This window comes from Bos grunniens, chromosome 23, assembly GCF_055505025.1.
Source record: "Bos grunniens cultivar Pamir isolate PY7600 chromosome 23, Bosgru_T2T1.0, whole genome shotgun sequence".
NCBI classification, from domain to species: domain Eukaryota; kingdom Metazoa; phylum Chordata; class Mammalia; order Artiodactyla; family Bovidae; genus Bos; species Bos grunniens.
The window spans coordinates 30946919-30963838 of record NC_141187.1 but is presented as its reverse complement, the minus strand read 5'-3'; the positions used below and the strand labels follow the sequence as shown (position 1 = coordinate 30963838).

Genomic DNA, 16920 nt, shown 5'->3' with positions numbered 1-16920 from the left:
AAAACTCAGCAGGAAACATGAGTATGCAGGCCCTCCTCCAGGACGCCTTACTCAATTCCATTTAAATAACATACAGCTGACCCTTCAACCACACAGGTGTTCATCTGCCTATTTTACAGACAGCCTCTTAAATCCTCCGTTCCTAGACTCTGCAGATTTAAGCAGCTTCAGTACTGGTACAGCACAGTAGTACTTACTATTGAAAAATATCCACATATAAGTGAATCCAATTCACATATAACTGAATCTAATTCCTTTGGGACCACATAATTCAGGAAAATAAAATGTGAGTCTAAGTGATGAGTGTCTTTTCTGGATTGACACAGTTTTTAAAAAAAACACTTTTTCCTACTTCTTGCACTCTTACTCTATGCCATATTTTGAGATGACTGGATCCCAAGATAGATAAAATCTGGATCCCCCAATTATTGGAAAGAAAGAAAGAAGCACCAACTTCCCAAGTCAGATTTTATGTGCATAAGAAATACAGTGGTGGTGGTGGAAGTGGCTAAGTCGTGTCCAACTCTTGGGACCCTGTGGACTGTAGCCCGCCAGGCTCCTCTGCCCATGGGATTTTCCAGGCAAGGATACTGGAGTGGATTGCCGTTTCCTTCTCCAGGGGATCTTCCCGACCCAGGAATCAAACCCAGGAATCTAACCCAGGTCTCCTGCATTGCAGGCAGATTCTTTACCGACTGAGCTACGAGGGAAGCCCAAGTATTTTGTTTTAAACCACTGGGATTTGGAATTGATTTATTACTGCAGCAAAACCTATGTTACCTTGACTAAAATGAGTACCATACACATAAAATCCCAAATGTAAGAAATTGTATTATTTAAATATAATTGTAAAAAAAACACTTAAAGCTGATACCTGCAGTAAATATTGCAGTTAGGTACAATATCAGTATTCCCATTATGAATCATGTAAAATTACTAGAAATATAAGCCACTTTTGTTCGTGCTGTGCTTTACAACAATAGTCCTGTTTATAAATATAAGCCAGCACATGATTTTCTGAGTTAGAATTATAAAATTTAAAATCCCTAAATTTCTTTCTAAATCTACAGCTTGATTGGTGAGAGTGTTATATACAGAACACAAACCAGCAAGCAGGTTTATAGTCGTATTTCTTACATTAGTTGAACTTGTACAGAAAGATGGCACTACTAATACAAAGGTATCCAACTGAAACTTTATCACTCTTTTTACCACAAATACTTTGATTTTTCATAAAGTAAATTCTGGGGAAATTTTTCAGTTAATAACTACATTGGACCAGAGCCTTAGGACCACTTGCTTATGGCAATAATTCTACATGAATCAATCTTAAGAGTTACTTTAATTTTCTAGATTAAGGGGTAGCAGAAGAAAAAAGAAACCTGTTAAACGAGTTCTAGTATTTTAATCCTTGGTATTCAGAAGGAAAAATAGAGTGGGGATAGTTAGGTCTTTCTCCTCAATCACATAGCACTAGGTTTTAAGTCAGCAAATCCTTGAAAGTAAAAGGTGAATGAGATTTCAGGTCTTAAATTCCTCACTCATCTGTCTGTGACATGTTCTCAGACCATAATGAAATAAAACTAGAAATCAGCAACAGAAAGATAACAGGAGATTATCCAAGCCTTTGAAACTTAAGTAATATTCCTCTAAGTAATCCATGGATCAAAGAGAAAATCAAAGGAAATTAGATAGTATTTGGAAGTAAGTGAAAATAAAAACGCCACATATCAAAATTTGTGGGATGCAGTGCTTAAAGCGTAATACTTATTATTAAATGTTCATTTTAAAAAAAGAATAAAGATCTCGAATCAATAATCTAAACTTTTACCTTAAATAAAAAACTAAAAAAGAGAAGCAAAATGAACCCACATAAAGTAGAAACAAGGAAATACTAAAGAAAAGTGTAGAATTCTGATTTAACATTTCCTCCCTGCAACATTTCCCCTTTGGTAACCACAAATTTGCTTTCGGTATCCGTAAGTATGTTTCTGTTTTGTAGACAAGTCCATTTATTATCTTTTTTAAATGAAATTCTACATAAGAGTGATATCATATGATATTTTTCTTTCTCTGAGTTTCTTCACTTAGTATAAAAATCTCTAGGTCCATCATGTTTCTGCAAATAGCATTATTTCGCCTTTTTTTTTTTTTTACATTTAGGCATAGATGTAAGATTAAACATTTTAAAAAATTTATCTTATTGTTTAAAAGGTAGATCTCATGTTTAATGTTCGTACCACAATTTTTTTTAATGTCTTTCCATTGTCATAGGTATTTGAAAACAGAATACATTTATTTTTGGATGTATTACCCATCTGTGGTAGCCTATTGTTAAAATGGTGAGTGGATTATCAGGTTCAGAGTTATTTTAGAAAAGATATAGTATTTGAATGAAGTCTAGACTCAATGACAAAGAAGTTGTCTTTTAACTCTAATTTCTTTTGATTCTGTAATTTTGTATGCGTTTATGTAACAATTACTAAACATTCTCTTTTTAAATGAGATCCATACAAACATGCGTGACTTCATGGGTGACCAATAAAGTTAAAATTGATCTTTCTTACTAGAGAAACTTAAGTCTGAACTTATACTGTAGAAAATAAACTGTATATGTTGTAGCAGAATCTAAGATTCAGTTCAACCCAGATGATAATTAACTACTTTTCACTGAAGCAGTCCTTGAGGGACAGGTCCATGAAGTCCCATGCTTGCACTCATAGTGTTTACGTGAAACATCAACCACACTGAACAAGTTTGTTCCCTAGTGCCAGGGCAGCACTGATTTCATGGGCTGTCCATAGGCTCATGGGTATCAAGGGCTCAGTGGGAAGTTAAAATGTCTCTGGGTCTATGCTCACTGTTTAATCTTATATGAAAACATCTCAGTCCTTTCCCTACATGAAAATTACAAAGATCAAGCCGCCAGCTCAATTCTAGAATAAAGATGTCCACTTTTAGGATTAAAAGAGATTGGTTCCTACTGACGAAGATCAGCTGTGGTGAGTGAAACTTCTCTATATTTTGTGAAACATTTTATAGCTGTGCTCCAAAATTTCTATATTTCCTTTCACATTTCGCTTGTTTTTTAAACCATGTTTTTCATGCTTTTGTACCCATTAGTCCTCCCAAATGCTTCTAGCAAATCCACAAATGACCCTCACAATGGAAAATTCAATACTTTTATTGTTATTTTAAATTTCCTTTCTTACATTAATGAATCTACTGTACATGGGGGCTTCTCTGGTGGCTCAGTGGTAAAAAAAAAATCTGCCTGCAATGCAGGAGGTGCAGGAGATGCGGGTTTGATCCCTGGTTTGGGAAGATCCCCTGGAGAAGGACATGGCAACCCACTCCAGTATGCTTGCCTGCAGAATCCCTTAGACAGAGGAACCTGGTGAACTGCAGTCCACAGGGTCACAAAGAGTCAGACACAACTGAAGCAACTTAGCACACACTGTACATTTTTTTTTTTAAACATCTGTCTTCCATTGGCTCTATGATGTCACTCCTTACAGGTGTTCTTCTGTAAATATTCTTTCTCAGTCTGACTCAGTCCTCTTCTCTACATCTATTTAAATTTGATGGCATCTAAAAATCTATCCTCAGACCTCATTTCCATTCTTTTTTTAACTCAAAAGTATTCTTGTAAGAGCACTCTTACTGAATTGGGGGTGTTTCAAGCACTGCCATAGTCTTCTGAGTTCCAAATCCTCATATCTAACTTTATGGTTGGCACATCTCTGACTGGGATTCTCCCATCAGAACTCGTTTCTTCTCCCAATCATCTCCCTGTCACTGTTATCTGTTTCAAAAAATAGGAAAATTTATCTTTCATCTGCACATTCATCTTATCTGCTTATTATCTCTCCAGAAAGTTCTCATAACTTTTTTCAACCTATGTGAAGCTGTTGATCACATTTAGAAGTTCAATTTTTGAAAAAAAAGGCTAAAGATTTTTCTGAATTAAATATTACCACATTCCCATGAAGATAAATTTGTCTTGATTTTAGTAGCTCTTTGCTGAGTACACTTAGTTACTTGACTAATAACTGTATCAATATCATACATTCTTTCCTGCTGTTCTTTGGCTTCCTAAACAGAGTCATCCTTGCTATCTTCAGAGTGACATGGCCAACCTGACCTCAGTGAGTGGATTCCTCCTCGTGGGGTTTTCTGCTGACCGTAAGCTTCAGATTTTACACGCACTGTTGTTTTTGATGACATACCTGCTGGCCTTGACAGGCAACCTCCTCATTATCACCATAACTACCTTGGACCATCGCCTCCATTCCCCCATGTATTACTTCTTGAAGCACCTCTCTTTTCTGGACCTGTGTTTCATCTCTGTCACAGTCCCCCAGGCCATCGCAAATTCACTTATGAACAATGGTTATATTTCCCTTGATCAGTGCATTCTTCAAGTTTTCTTCTTTATAGCTCTGGCCTCGTCAGAAGTGGCCATCCTCACAGTGATGTCTTATGACCGGTATGTAGCCATCTGTCAACCACTGCAATATGAGACCATTATGGACCCCTGTGCCTGTAGGCATGCAGTGATAGCTGCGTGGGTTGCTGGGGGCCTCTCTGGGCTCATGCACGCAGCTGTTAACTTCTCCATACCGCTCTGTGGGGAGAAAGTCATTCACCAATTCTTCTGTGATGTTCCTCAGATGCTGAAACTAGCCTGTTCTTATGAATTCATTAATGAGATTGCAGTGGCTGCATTCACAACCTCAACAGCATTTATTTGTTTGATCTCTATTGTGCTTTCCTACATTCGCATCTTCTCTGCAGTGCTGAGAATTCCATCAGCTGAGGGAAGAACCAAAGTCTTCTCTACCTGCCTACCCCACCTATTTGTAGTCACCTTCTTCCTCTCAGCTGCAGGCTTTGAGTTTCTAAGACCTCCTTCTGATTCCCAGTCAGCTATGGATCTCATGTTCTCCATCTTCTATGCTGTGATACCTCCAACGCTCAATCCAGTTATCTATAGTTTACGGAATGAAGCCATGAAAGCGGCTCTGAGGAAGATACTGTCAAAAGAAGAATTCACTCAGAGAAAGATGCATTTAAAAGCCATTTTTAAACTCTAAAGTACCATACAAATAAAAGGTACTGTTACTATGTTTCAGACTGTAGGAGGAATAAATCTGATTTCTTTCCAGAACTCCCTTCTAACTTTTCCGTTCTTTATAGTCTTCTCAAAACATAATTCTTCAGAATTTAAGATGCTATGGTTCTAGGGATATTGGTCTTCTTTCCACAAGTTCAATTTTTATTTTTAGGCATCTTACAGCATTTTTTCTGAAATAAAAGAGAAAAGGCAATTCGTTTGGGACTTGGTGAGCATAATTTAAAGCTGGCTTTTAGAGGTACATGTGTATAGCTGAGTCCCTTCGTTGTTCACCTGAAACTATCACAACATTGTTAACAAATAGATTCCAGACTGCTGCCAAATAAGCTGATTGCGTTCATGAGATAGTGTATCTATGGTGTATTATGTGATTTCCAACAGACCTCCAGGTTTCTTTTGTGCATTAAGTACCCATATTAATTTTCCCTTCCTTTTATGTATTATAATAGCTTTCCCCATACCTATTTATTCAGTCTCTAATAAATGTCAGGTATATTACATACATTTTCCTTTTAATTTTATCAAGCAACTGTTCTACCTATGCCCCATTCTGTCAATTAGGACACTAAATTTAGAGGAGATTAATTGCTTGAGACTTCTCAAAGAATAGCAAATATGTGATTCAAAGTAATATTTGTCTGATTCCAAGCTCACTTATTTGCCTCTACTCATTGCAAATGATTTGTTTCTCCATGTGTGTGCATGCTAAGTCATTTCAGTTGTGTCCAACTCTTTGCGACCCTACGTGAGTATACGTGTTTTTGTATCATCTGTAAAAATAAGCATATTCTACTATTATACACTAATGAGATAGCCTTCAGCAGAATGCTGTTGTAGCCTTTAAAACAGTAAATCTATGTCCTTACAGCTTCAGAAGAAGCCTTTGTAATATAAATTGAATAAATTTATAGTCATATGATTATTACTGAAAAATATTAATAAAATATATAAAAGATGGTAAGAGAATTCAGAAATTACAAAACAACATCATGGACTTACATTCATTTTTAAGTATACTTATAAAGTAGTTGCATATATTTAAATAATAAATTTATTATTTATAAATTATATATTATTTATAAATAATAAATTTAATGGACTGAGCCTTTTTATGAGATTTTCAGGTACTGTTGCTAAATTTGTTTTAGGATCTTTTAGTAGATAGTTTTATATTTATTAGAGACCACAATGGTTGCCCAAAATAGCTGTTCTAAATCTGAGATGCAATGCATAGGCCTCAATTTCTATAAACAATGATTTCTAGTTTCCCAGGACACGTGACATTAAAAATTTCTTTTAATGTTTAAAATCTTGTTTGCCTTTCTGGAATGCATAATTTAACTATTACAGCAGCTCTCTAAATGTGGCATTCAGTCCATCAGCAGCAGCATCAGGCAGTTTGTTAGGCATTCAAATGTATGGAGGTAACATGAAACCTTCTGAATCAGAATTACTAAATGTAAGGTTTAGGTACCTGTTTTATCAAGCTCTCCAGGAGATCCATACCTCTGCTAAAGTTTGCAAACCGCTGAACTAGGAACAAAATCCCCACAGTTTACCAAGTCACTCCCCCTCTGTGTGAAAAGTTTCGAGTCCCAGGTGACAGAGAAGGAGAGAAAATGAAATAGTCTCATCATTCAGTTCAGGCTTCCATTACAAAAGATGGGGGGATAAAAATCCCAAAAGCAACAGAAACCTTGGGTTCTCAAGGGAAACAACCTGTTTTAAAAGATGTCATTATAGATGAGAAAGGTCAGAATTTTGTGATCAGCTTTCATAACTACCAACACACCAATAGTGGCTGTGGTAAGTTTTACAATCTTGAATGAGGAAAGAGAAAAATGTTTTATGGAAATTGACAGAACGTTATATTCTTCAAATTGAATTTGAAAAAGCAAGACTATTCATTCTAACAAGGAAAATGAGCTGTTAATAAAGGTCATAGATTTAATTCACATGAATATATTACAAAATTAGCAATTTAAGAAAAGTCAATAAATTAAGAAAGGTTCATATTTTATATGTTTATATAAACATTCAGTAAATAATTACACTATAACATATATAGTACTTATATTGTACTATAACAGTAGAGTAACTGTACTATAGTGATATCATAGTCTCTGATATCACCATGAAAGAAAAAGCCTTGAATAGATAAATGTTCAGTGTAATTTTGTCTTTTTTCCCCAATGTTTTTGCGTGTCTTCCATAAATACTCAGAGATTTTAGATGTAAGACAGTGGTATGAATCGCAAAGGAAAAGGTTTGGTGCTTAGATTCAATTCTGTCACTTAAGTATTCTGAATCTTATTTTTTTCTTTTAAAAATAGAGATTAAAACGCTTAGGCCATAGAAGATAAAAAAATAAAACTTGAGGCATATTTTATGACAAACTCTAGCATGGTGTCTGTCTCATGAAAATGAATGCTCAAAATTTTTCAGACAGTTGATAATCACTGGTGGAAATTTGTCAGACTAAAATACTTAATGTACCAATATCAAAATTAAGTATGGATAATGATGTCATTTATTATTTTATCAGTTCAAGGAAAAGAGAAACAAAAAAACAGGCAGCAACTGCCTCTCCAAGGCAGAAAGGGAGAAACTGTTGAAAGCGTAGCCTTTACTCTTTAATTCTTTCTGTTTTCTATTAGCTGTGAGAGACTTTAATAAAAATGGAGTAAGAGGGTGATATTCTATAGTAACTTTGCAATTCACACCCATAGAGAAAGAGAAAGACTTTTAATTTGGCAGCCAAAGCAAAAGTTTAAAAATTTAAATTTAATGTAATATAAAATTGTAAATCTAATACTATTGACCCCTGCTGGTAGAAGGGGCAGGGCAGATGTTGAGTTCATTCTTCATAGAGGAGGTTGATTTCCAAAACCTGAATTAATGACACACACACACACACACACAGAAATTTCTGGTGAGATTTCATATCTGTCATTCATTCGCTAGTCATATCTAAGAGAATCTTACTTAGATCAGCACCCCACCCCCATTTCTCATCAGTCTGAGAGGCTTTTGTTAGTTCAGTAGCCTCTCTCATTTACTTTCTTTTTCTCTTCTCTAATGTCAAACTTTCCTGCTCATAGTTCAGATTTATTCTGTCTCCCTTATGTCTCCTCTGATGCCTCTTTTCCTCCTGCCCTCAATCTTGCACATGGTTCAGAATAAAACTCAAAGATATTGCTTCATTCAGCAGTTTTTTGTTTTATTTTTTTTCCCCCCAGCTGCTGCCTAGAACTCACAGGCAGAGAAAAAAATTAAGGAATATGAAAGGTTCATGACTAAGTGACTGGTCAGTTCTCATATGCTGAGCTGTATTTTAATGAATAAAGAACTTTTGTTTATCTCCACCCTGCAAAGCCCAAAACACTATACAATGGCCTAAAACTTGATTTATTTCTTTTGTGAATTGTAGATCACTTTATACCTTTTTAGAGTGTCTTTCTGAAGTTGTATATTGGGTTTTTGAAAGTTTTCCTTCCACATTAAAAGCCACCTCAGAGCAATCACTCTTTCTTCCTCTTCTTTGCAAATACCTTTTGCATGTAGTGGGCTTCTCTGGTGACTCAGACGGTAAAGCGTCTGCCTGCAGTGCAGGAGACCCAGGTTCGATTCCTGGGTTGGGAAGATCCCCTGGAGAAGAAAATGGCAACCCACTCCAGTACTCTTGCCTGGAAAATTCTGTGGACTGAGGAGCCCGGTAGGCTACGGTCCATGGGGTCGCCAAGAGTCGGACATGAATGAGTGACTTTACTTTCACTTTGCATGTAGTAAATAGTCAATACATACTTAATAAATTTAGCTGAAGACAATGTGAAGAGAAATGAAATGAAATGAAATTTCAAAGAGAAAACTGTTAGGTACCAGAAGAAGCCCTAGACAGATTAACACTAAATCTGATAGTGAAATGTAAGTAATTCCTTTGTAAAAGTTTTTTTGTTCTTGATTTCAAGATGTGATTATTAAATAAAATGTTAGCTAGAAAGGCAGTAACACTGCATAATTTGGTTGTTGGCCTCACAATTATAGGAACTTTCTCTTTATTAGAATGGTTTGCCAGGGAAGAACCTTAGATATCATCCCATCCAACCACAATTCCTCTAAAGGGCCCTTCAGAATACTAAAATAGAGCAATATAATCTATCCAATTTTGTGAAACCCCTAATTAAGAACTGATCACTTAATTTCTATTCTTGACTTAAAGCAAAACAACAAGTTTCACTTTGTGGAAATGGAATAGTGTTTTTAGTGGCGGAAATGCAACCATTTTTCTGTGATAGGACCAGTGACTCTGATCACATCTGCACTCAGGTTTACTTTTGTTTTCTGTAAGCTCCCTGAACACAAGATATACGTATACATCTTGTGTATCTTGTGAAGACCTTTGAGTCCCCATCATCTAGGGCACAGCTGATGAATGACAGGTACTCAAAAATTAATTGTTGAAAGAAGCATTGATGAATAAATGAATATTTTAACATCTCTCTACTGCATTTCCTCCATCCTTTTTATCTTCCAGCTGCCAATACAATTTGTACCTTCAAAATGGTTATGGCAAATGTAACCACAATGAGCGGATTCCTCCTCATGGTGTTTTCCAACAACCGTGAGCTGCAGATCTTACATGCATTGCTTTTCTTGTTAATATACTTATTAACCTTAGCAGAAAACCTCCTGATTATCGCCATCACAACTCTGGACCAACATCTCCAAACCCCAATGTATTACTTCTTGAAACACCTTTCGCTCCTGGACCTCTCCTTCATTTCTGTCACGGTCCCCCAGTCCATTGACAATTCACTGACAGGCAATGGCTATATTGCCCACGGTCAGTGCATGCTTCAGGTTTTCTTCTTCACAGCTTTGGCCTGGGTTGAGGTGGCCATTCTCACAGTGATGTCTTATGATCGCTATGCCGCCATTTGCCTTCCGCTGCACTACGAAGACATTATGGATCCCAGAGCCTGTAAGCGGGCTATGATAGCTGTATGGCTGAGTGGTGGCATCTCTGGAATCTTGTATACAGCTGCCACCTTCTCCATCACATTCTGTAAGGCCAAAATAATCCACCAGTTCTTCTGTGATATCCCCCAGTTGCTGAAGCTCTCCTGCTCCAATGATTACCTAGGCGTGACTGGAGTGGCTGCTTTCACTACGATGCTGGCGTTCATCTGCTTCGTCTCCATTGTTCTTTCCTATGCGCACATCTTTTCCACAGTTCTAAGAATACCCTCTGCCAAGGGCCGCTCCAAGGCCTTCTCTACCTGCCTGCCCCACCTCTTTGTTGTGTCATTTTTTCTTTCCACAGGCATTTTTGAGTTCCTAAAACCAACTTCAGATTCTCCAACCGCTTCTGACATTATCATATCTATCTTTTATACAGTAGTGCCCCCAATACTGAACCCTATGATCTACAGCTTGAGGAACGAAGACATGAAGGGAGCTTTAAGAAAGTTACTGTTGCGTGGTGAATTCACCAGGAAAAAAACATTTTTGTCCTGTGGTTGATGGCTGTCCAATATTACACACAGGAGCATATTTAATAACTGGAATCCATTATATATAAATGGTAAAGACTGCCAAAGAATCAGACATGACTGAGCAACTGAGCATTCATGTAACATGTATATAGTAATGTTGAGGAAAAACAACACTTTTTTCCCCATTGATAAACCAAATACTATAACCACAATCCTAATGAAAATGCTTCATTTGACATCTTCACTTTTTTAGACACTGAAATAAGACTTTTTGTTATTCTTTCAAATTAAGAGAAAATAAACAATTATATATAATATTTTAGTGTAGGTCCACTACTTTCCTTTTCCTCCCAATACATATAGACATGCAGACACAAACACGTATCAGGTCATACCAACAGCACTTTTGGAAAAACAGCATAGGCAAAATTACAGCAATAATATTAATAAACAGTGACCAACTGTTTAATTCCAAATGTCCATTTAAATTTTTGTCTTTTAAATGCCAAGTTTACATGCTGATACAAATATATACAATTATTATGCATATTTAAGTAGTTTCACTAATATAATTTTCTTGAATACACAGAATTCAATGGAATTCATATCATAATACATTTAACCATTCACCTATTTTATACATATATATTTTTTCCAATTATTCATTCATGCTAGAAATTGAATTTCTACTCTTCATAATTCCATGGACTAGGATTGTTGAGACAAAGCATGTGAAATGTTAAGCTGCTTTGAGAATGTGACTGTATTGTTTTCTAAAAATGTTAAATCATTTTATGTGGCTATTAGGAATGTGTGGCCATGTCAGTTCTACACGTCTCCCGTGATTTATGAATTCATACAACAAACATGCAGAGAGATTCTATTAGGTGGCTGAAATCATAACAGATGCCTGGAACATAAAAGTGTATAAAATATACACACATTGGATAGTGTGGAGATTTTTCATCTTTATAGCTGCAATATTTTAACTTTAATTATTTTGAATGTGATAGATGAAGAAATTAAATATATTACAATTTTTATTTTGCTCTCATATTATTCATTTTAATTTTAAATATTTTTATTCTTTATCCATTATGTAAAAAGTTTTATAAATCTTAGAAGTCTGTGTTTTATAACAGCGAAAACCATTTTCTCAGTCCCTCTTTAACTTTATTATTTTAATTTTCTTTACTATGCAATCTCATATAATTTGATATGAGTTTCTAAAGGTTGTAGCAACAAAGCTTAATCAGTCTAAGTTACCAGGGATAGTCTTAAGTGACTAATAATTAAATCTTTTTTGTTAGTTATTAGACTCTTCAATCCATCTGTAATAATGTATAAATTATATTTTTTATGCTACACACCAACTAAATATGTTAATTTATGAAATATTTCTTTTATTGACCTATTATTTAATGAGCCTACTGAATTATAAAGTATGTCAATTTTTATTTCCATTTCTATGCTTTCAAATTTTTATTAATCTATGTTTATGTATTTAAGCTAGTTAAGTAATATTGTATTTTTTTTTACTGTAGTGATTTAGGTAGAGGACTATTCTTTGATTTACAAAGTATTTTTATTGCCTTGTATTCTTAATTTGAACCTCTTCATTCAGTTCAATAAATATTGCATTTGTTCTTGAGAGCATTCAGTCATTCAAAATTTACAAATTAACTTGGGATATGTACTCTGTTATATAGTTTCTTTTAACCAAAAAATACTAAAATGTTTTATACTAAATAATATTTTGCTAATTCTCTTTATGAAAGTAGCTCACATTTCTCAATAGCCTTTTTCTATGATTTTACATTTGTGTGGTTACTATCAGATCAGATCAGATCAGTCGTTCAGTCATGTCCGACTCTTTGCGACCCCATGAATCGCAGCACGCCAGGCCTCCCTGTCCATCACCAACTCCCGGAATTCACTCAGACTCATGTCCATCAAGTCAGTGATGCCATCCAGCCATCTCATCCTCTGTCGTCCCCTTCTCCTCTTGCCCCCAATCCCTCCCAGCATCAGAGTCTTTTCCAATGAGTCAACTCTTCGCATGAGGTGGCCAAAGTACTGGAGTTTCAGCTTTAGCATCATTCCTTCCAAAGAAATCCCAGGGCTGATCTCCTTCAGAATGGACTGGTTTAAACCTGATTTAATTTCTATTCATGTTGAACACTCACTGCAGGTACCAAGCACCTTTGAACAATGCCATAAATTGTAGGAATTCCCACACTACTCCTACCACTATCTCCCAAGGCAGAAAACAAAAACTCACTTTCTTGGTATTTATTTCAGCTAGAATGTAGACATAGAACCTTGGTTCTGAGATTAGATATTTCAGCCTGAGGTTTTAACTAAGAAAAGAAAAATGTGAGAAGCAGGAACTATGTGGCATCCATTTCTAAAGAAGTTAGTGGTCCAGGCATTCAGTTTTGGGGAGTGGAAGTAGTAGAGTCTGTAACCCTGTTCCCCACACCCACAATAGGAAATGCAGTCTGTTCAGCAGTGACAGAAGTGTGCTCCCTTCTAGGACAGTGTCATTGTCCTGAGCTCATATCTTCCAAGCTTGATTATCAGACCTTCCAAGACCCTGTATGGTATAGCTAGATACAGTTAGGATTTGTTCTGTGTGTTGCTACTAAGAAATTTGAGAACTATAACTGTTAAGAATACTACACTGATTCTTATATCATGAACTTAAACCTAGCCACTTTATTAATTTCTAATAACTCTAGCAGTAATTGATTTCTGTGAAGGTTAGACTCTTACCCTCCCAGAGATACTAGGAGATCAGAAATGTTTCTTCCTTGACAATTATATTTCAAAATGATGGCGTTCATCCCTGAGAAAGACATTCTTGGGTTGTAAAACTGACAAGAAAGGATGTTCCCTGGTGGCCTAGTGGTTAAGATTCCATGCGTTCACTGCTGCAGCCCTGGGTTCAATCCCTGTCAGAGAGCTGAGAATCTACAAGCTTCACAGTGAAGCTGAAAAAAGGGAAAAAAATGATAGGAAATTTTTAAAAGATTTATATCTTTAAAAAAAATTTTTTTATTTAAATTTATTTATTTTAATTGGAGGCTAATTACTTTACAATATTGTATTGGTTTTGCCATACATCAACATGAATCCGCCATGGGTGTACATGTGTTCCCCATCCTGAACCCCCCTCCCACCTCCCTCCTCATACCATCCCTCTGGTTCATCTCAGTGCACCAGCCCCATATCTTTTTAAAAAGGGACAGGAAAAGAGTTTACAATTTCAAATTTTCTAAAGACAGGAGCCTAGAGTGAGGAAGAAGCCAGTGAGTTGGTTCATCAGTCATTTGATGGTGATATGGCCTTTTTGTTACCACTGTTTACCCAAAATGCAAAACAGTTACTGCATGAACAACTGGGAAATACAGAACTTTGCACCATCTAGGGCAGTGATGTGCAGAGAGGGTGATTTTGTCTGTAAGAACATTTGGCAATGTCTGGAGGTATCTTTTGGCAATGTCTGGAGGTATCTTTAGTTGTCACAGTTGCTTGGGAGGATGCTCCTAACATTTAGTGGGTAGAGGCCAGTGGTGCTGCTAAACATCCTACAATGTACAAAACTCCAGACATAAAGAATTATCCAGCCCCAAATGTCAATGCAGCTGCCACTGAGAAATCCTGATCTAGATGCACTGTGGCTTAAGGAAGCTACTACACGACAAGCTAAATATGTTTGAACAATTTTTTTCTCCAAGTACATTACAGCCAAATATAGAAGTAAGAATAAGTTGATAGGATGATGTCAATCATCCAACATTATACGAGAAGAAATGGAAAAGAGGTCATGGGAAAGACTGCATACTGCATTTATGAAGTCTTTATATGATAGGCTGTGTCCATTCATGCTGCATCCTGCAATCAGGCTTTCACTTCTATTACTACACCAAAACTTCCTGCTTATGGCCAGTAATCATTTCCTTGCAATTAGCAACAGTGTCATGGTTGAATCATATTTCTTAACAATAATTGTATTTGGTGATACCGACATGAGACAATTTGTAGAAGATGACCGAGAATATGAAAAGTGCCATTAAATGATGCTGCCTAATGACTTACATTTCTTCTGTAAAACAGGTGAAGGTGAGGGCACCACCAATAATGAAGAGAGTATAGATAAGTTAATGAAAAATGGAAAATTTTGAAACAATTCCAGAAGGAAATAGGAAAAATTGGGAACAAAGGACAAATCACTGAAAAATAAGACTGAGTTCGTTATTTTACAAAGATAGCAGAGTACATTATTGTGGCATTTTCTCCAGATTTTCTGAGCAAAATGAGTGGAAGAGACTGTTGCTTTGGGGTGTGTGGTGGAAATAAGGAAGGAGAATATATACTCTGGGGAGCTAGAAGTCACAGAAAAAAGCAGAAGTTTTCTACTCTCACTCTTAGAGATGTGACTTTTGGCTCTAAAGGGTGTGGTCTGAAACTGAAGCTATTTTTTAAGCCCCCCCCCCAAAAAAAAAAGAAATAGTGTAAAAGACTACACATTATTTGATCCCACTTTTACAATTGTTTATATGATTACTTTCTGGAAAAGCTGAAACTATAAGCACAGAAACAGATCTATGGTCACAGTGGCTGCTTGGGGGAGAGGGTTCACTAGAAAAGGGTGTGGGTCAATTTTAGGGGGTGATAGGACTTTTCTAGGGGCTTCCCAGATGGTGCTAGCAGTAAAGAACCTGCCTGTCAATATAGGAGACATAAGAGACAAGGGTTCGATTCCTGGGTCAGGAAGATCCCCTGAAGGAAGGCATGGCAACCCACCTCAGATTCTTGCCTGGAGAATCCAACGGACAAAGGAACCTAGAAACCTACAGTCCATGGGGTCTCAGAGTTGTACAGGACGGAAGCAACTTAGCACATATGCAGGGGATCATTCTGTGGCTTGAATATGGCTATGACTTCATGACTACAAATGTTTGTTTAAAATCACAAAAATATATAGTCAAGGGTGATTGTTACTATATGTAAATTATACATTAATAAAAATTTTGGAAAAAGAAAAATAGTGGGAGAAAGAGAGAATAGTAATTATATGAGCTTACTCCAAGATCAAGCATGAAGCCTTGAAACGAAGGTAGGATAGTTGGTAGATGTGTGGGTTGTAACATGATGATATCCTAAAATCCTTTAGTCATCTCCTTTGAAATGTCTTTCTAGGACTCGTCTATGTCTTTGTGACATCTTTTCATGTCAATTATTGCATTTACCACATTATATTCTAAACATCTGAAATCAATATCTGTTTTCATCTTTACATGATTAATTATATGAGGGTGGAGAATTAAGACTTGACTTTTTAAAAATTTCTATTCTCTGATGTCCACCGGATATCACATCCCTTATATTAAGTTGGTAATCAACAGTCACTTTGAATAAACAATAAATGAATGAAGTCAAAGAGTTCTGAGATTAATGAGGAGGCTCAATCCCAGGGATTGAACCTGTGTCTCTTATGTCTTCTGTATTGGCAGGAGGATTCTTCACCACTAGCCCCACTTGGGAAGCCCCTACTAATACTAAATTTGTTTATATCTTGAAATGCACATCAGACTAGTGGGGAAACACAATGGTCAGTTAGATTTTAAGACTTTGACTTATAATTTTTAAACTAAATCAGGTTAAAATTTAAAAAACAATTCCCATTTGAATTAGATGATATTAACACCATTTAAAAATGTGCTCTCTGCCACTTTGAATGGGATAAAAGTTTATGTCCTATGCCAATTAATAACATGAAAACACCCTTGCATAATGTACTTCTGCCATGCATTTGTTTATTTAATTATGGATGTAGTTTAGTCATTGTAGTTTAGTCATTTAGTCATTGAGTAGTCATTAGTCATTTATTTTAGAAAATAAAATATAGGAAAGATATAAGTTCAGTTCAGTCACTCAGTCATGTCCAACTCTTTGCGACCCCACGGACTGCAGCACACCAGGCCTCCTTGTCCATCACCAACTCCCGGAGCTTGTTCAGACTCATGTCCATTGAGTTGGTTATGCCAACCAACCATCTCATCCTCTGTCATCCCCTTCTCCTCCTGCCTTCAATCTTTCCCAGCATCAAGGTCTTTTCCAATGAGTCAGTTCTTAGCATCAGGTAGCCAAAGTATTGGAGTTTCAGCTTCAGCATCAGTCCTTCCAGTGAATATTCAGAACTGATTTCTTTTAGAATGGACTGGTTGGATCTCCTTGAAGTCCAAGGAACTCTGAAGAGTCTTCCCCAACACCACAGTTCAA

The 16920-nt window shown here is 36.3% G+C and overlaps 2 protein-coding genes and 1 pseudogene across 3 annotated transcripts in view; all 3 read left to right on the top strand.

Annotated features, from left to right (window-relative positions):
- Nucleotides 1-16920, top strand: part of LOC147347218 (olfactory receptor 12D1-like) — a 165405-nt gene that overhangs the window by 50065 nt on the left and 98420 nt on the right. The window lies entirely within an intron of this gene.
- LOC147347227 (olfactory receptor 14J1) lies at nt 3839-5301 on the top strand. The gene has a single exon (XM_086370531.1). The coding sequence runs from the start codon at nt 4131-4133 to the stop codon at nt 5094-5096; it is 966 nt and encodes a 321-aa protein (XP_086226657.1). The 5' UTR covers nt 3839-4130; the 3' UTR covers nt 5097-5301.
- Nucleotides 9381-10718, top strand: LOC147347226 (olfactory receptor 14J1-like; annotated as a pseudogene). The gene has a single exon (XR_015152673.1). The product of XR_015152673.1 is annotated as an olfactory receptor 14J1-like (transcript).

Excerpts from the sequence above, each read along its gene's own strand:
- LOC147347227 (XM_086370531.1), top strand. The coding sequence starts at position 4,131 with ATGGCCAACCTGACCTCAGTGAGTGGATTCCTCCTCGTGGGGTTTTCT.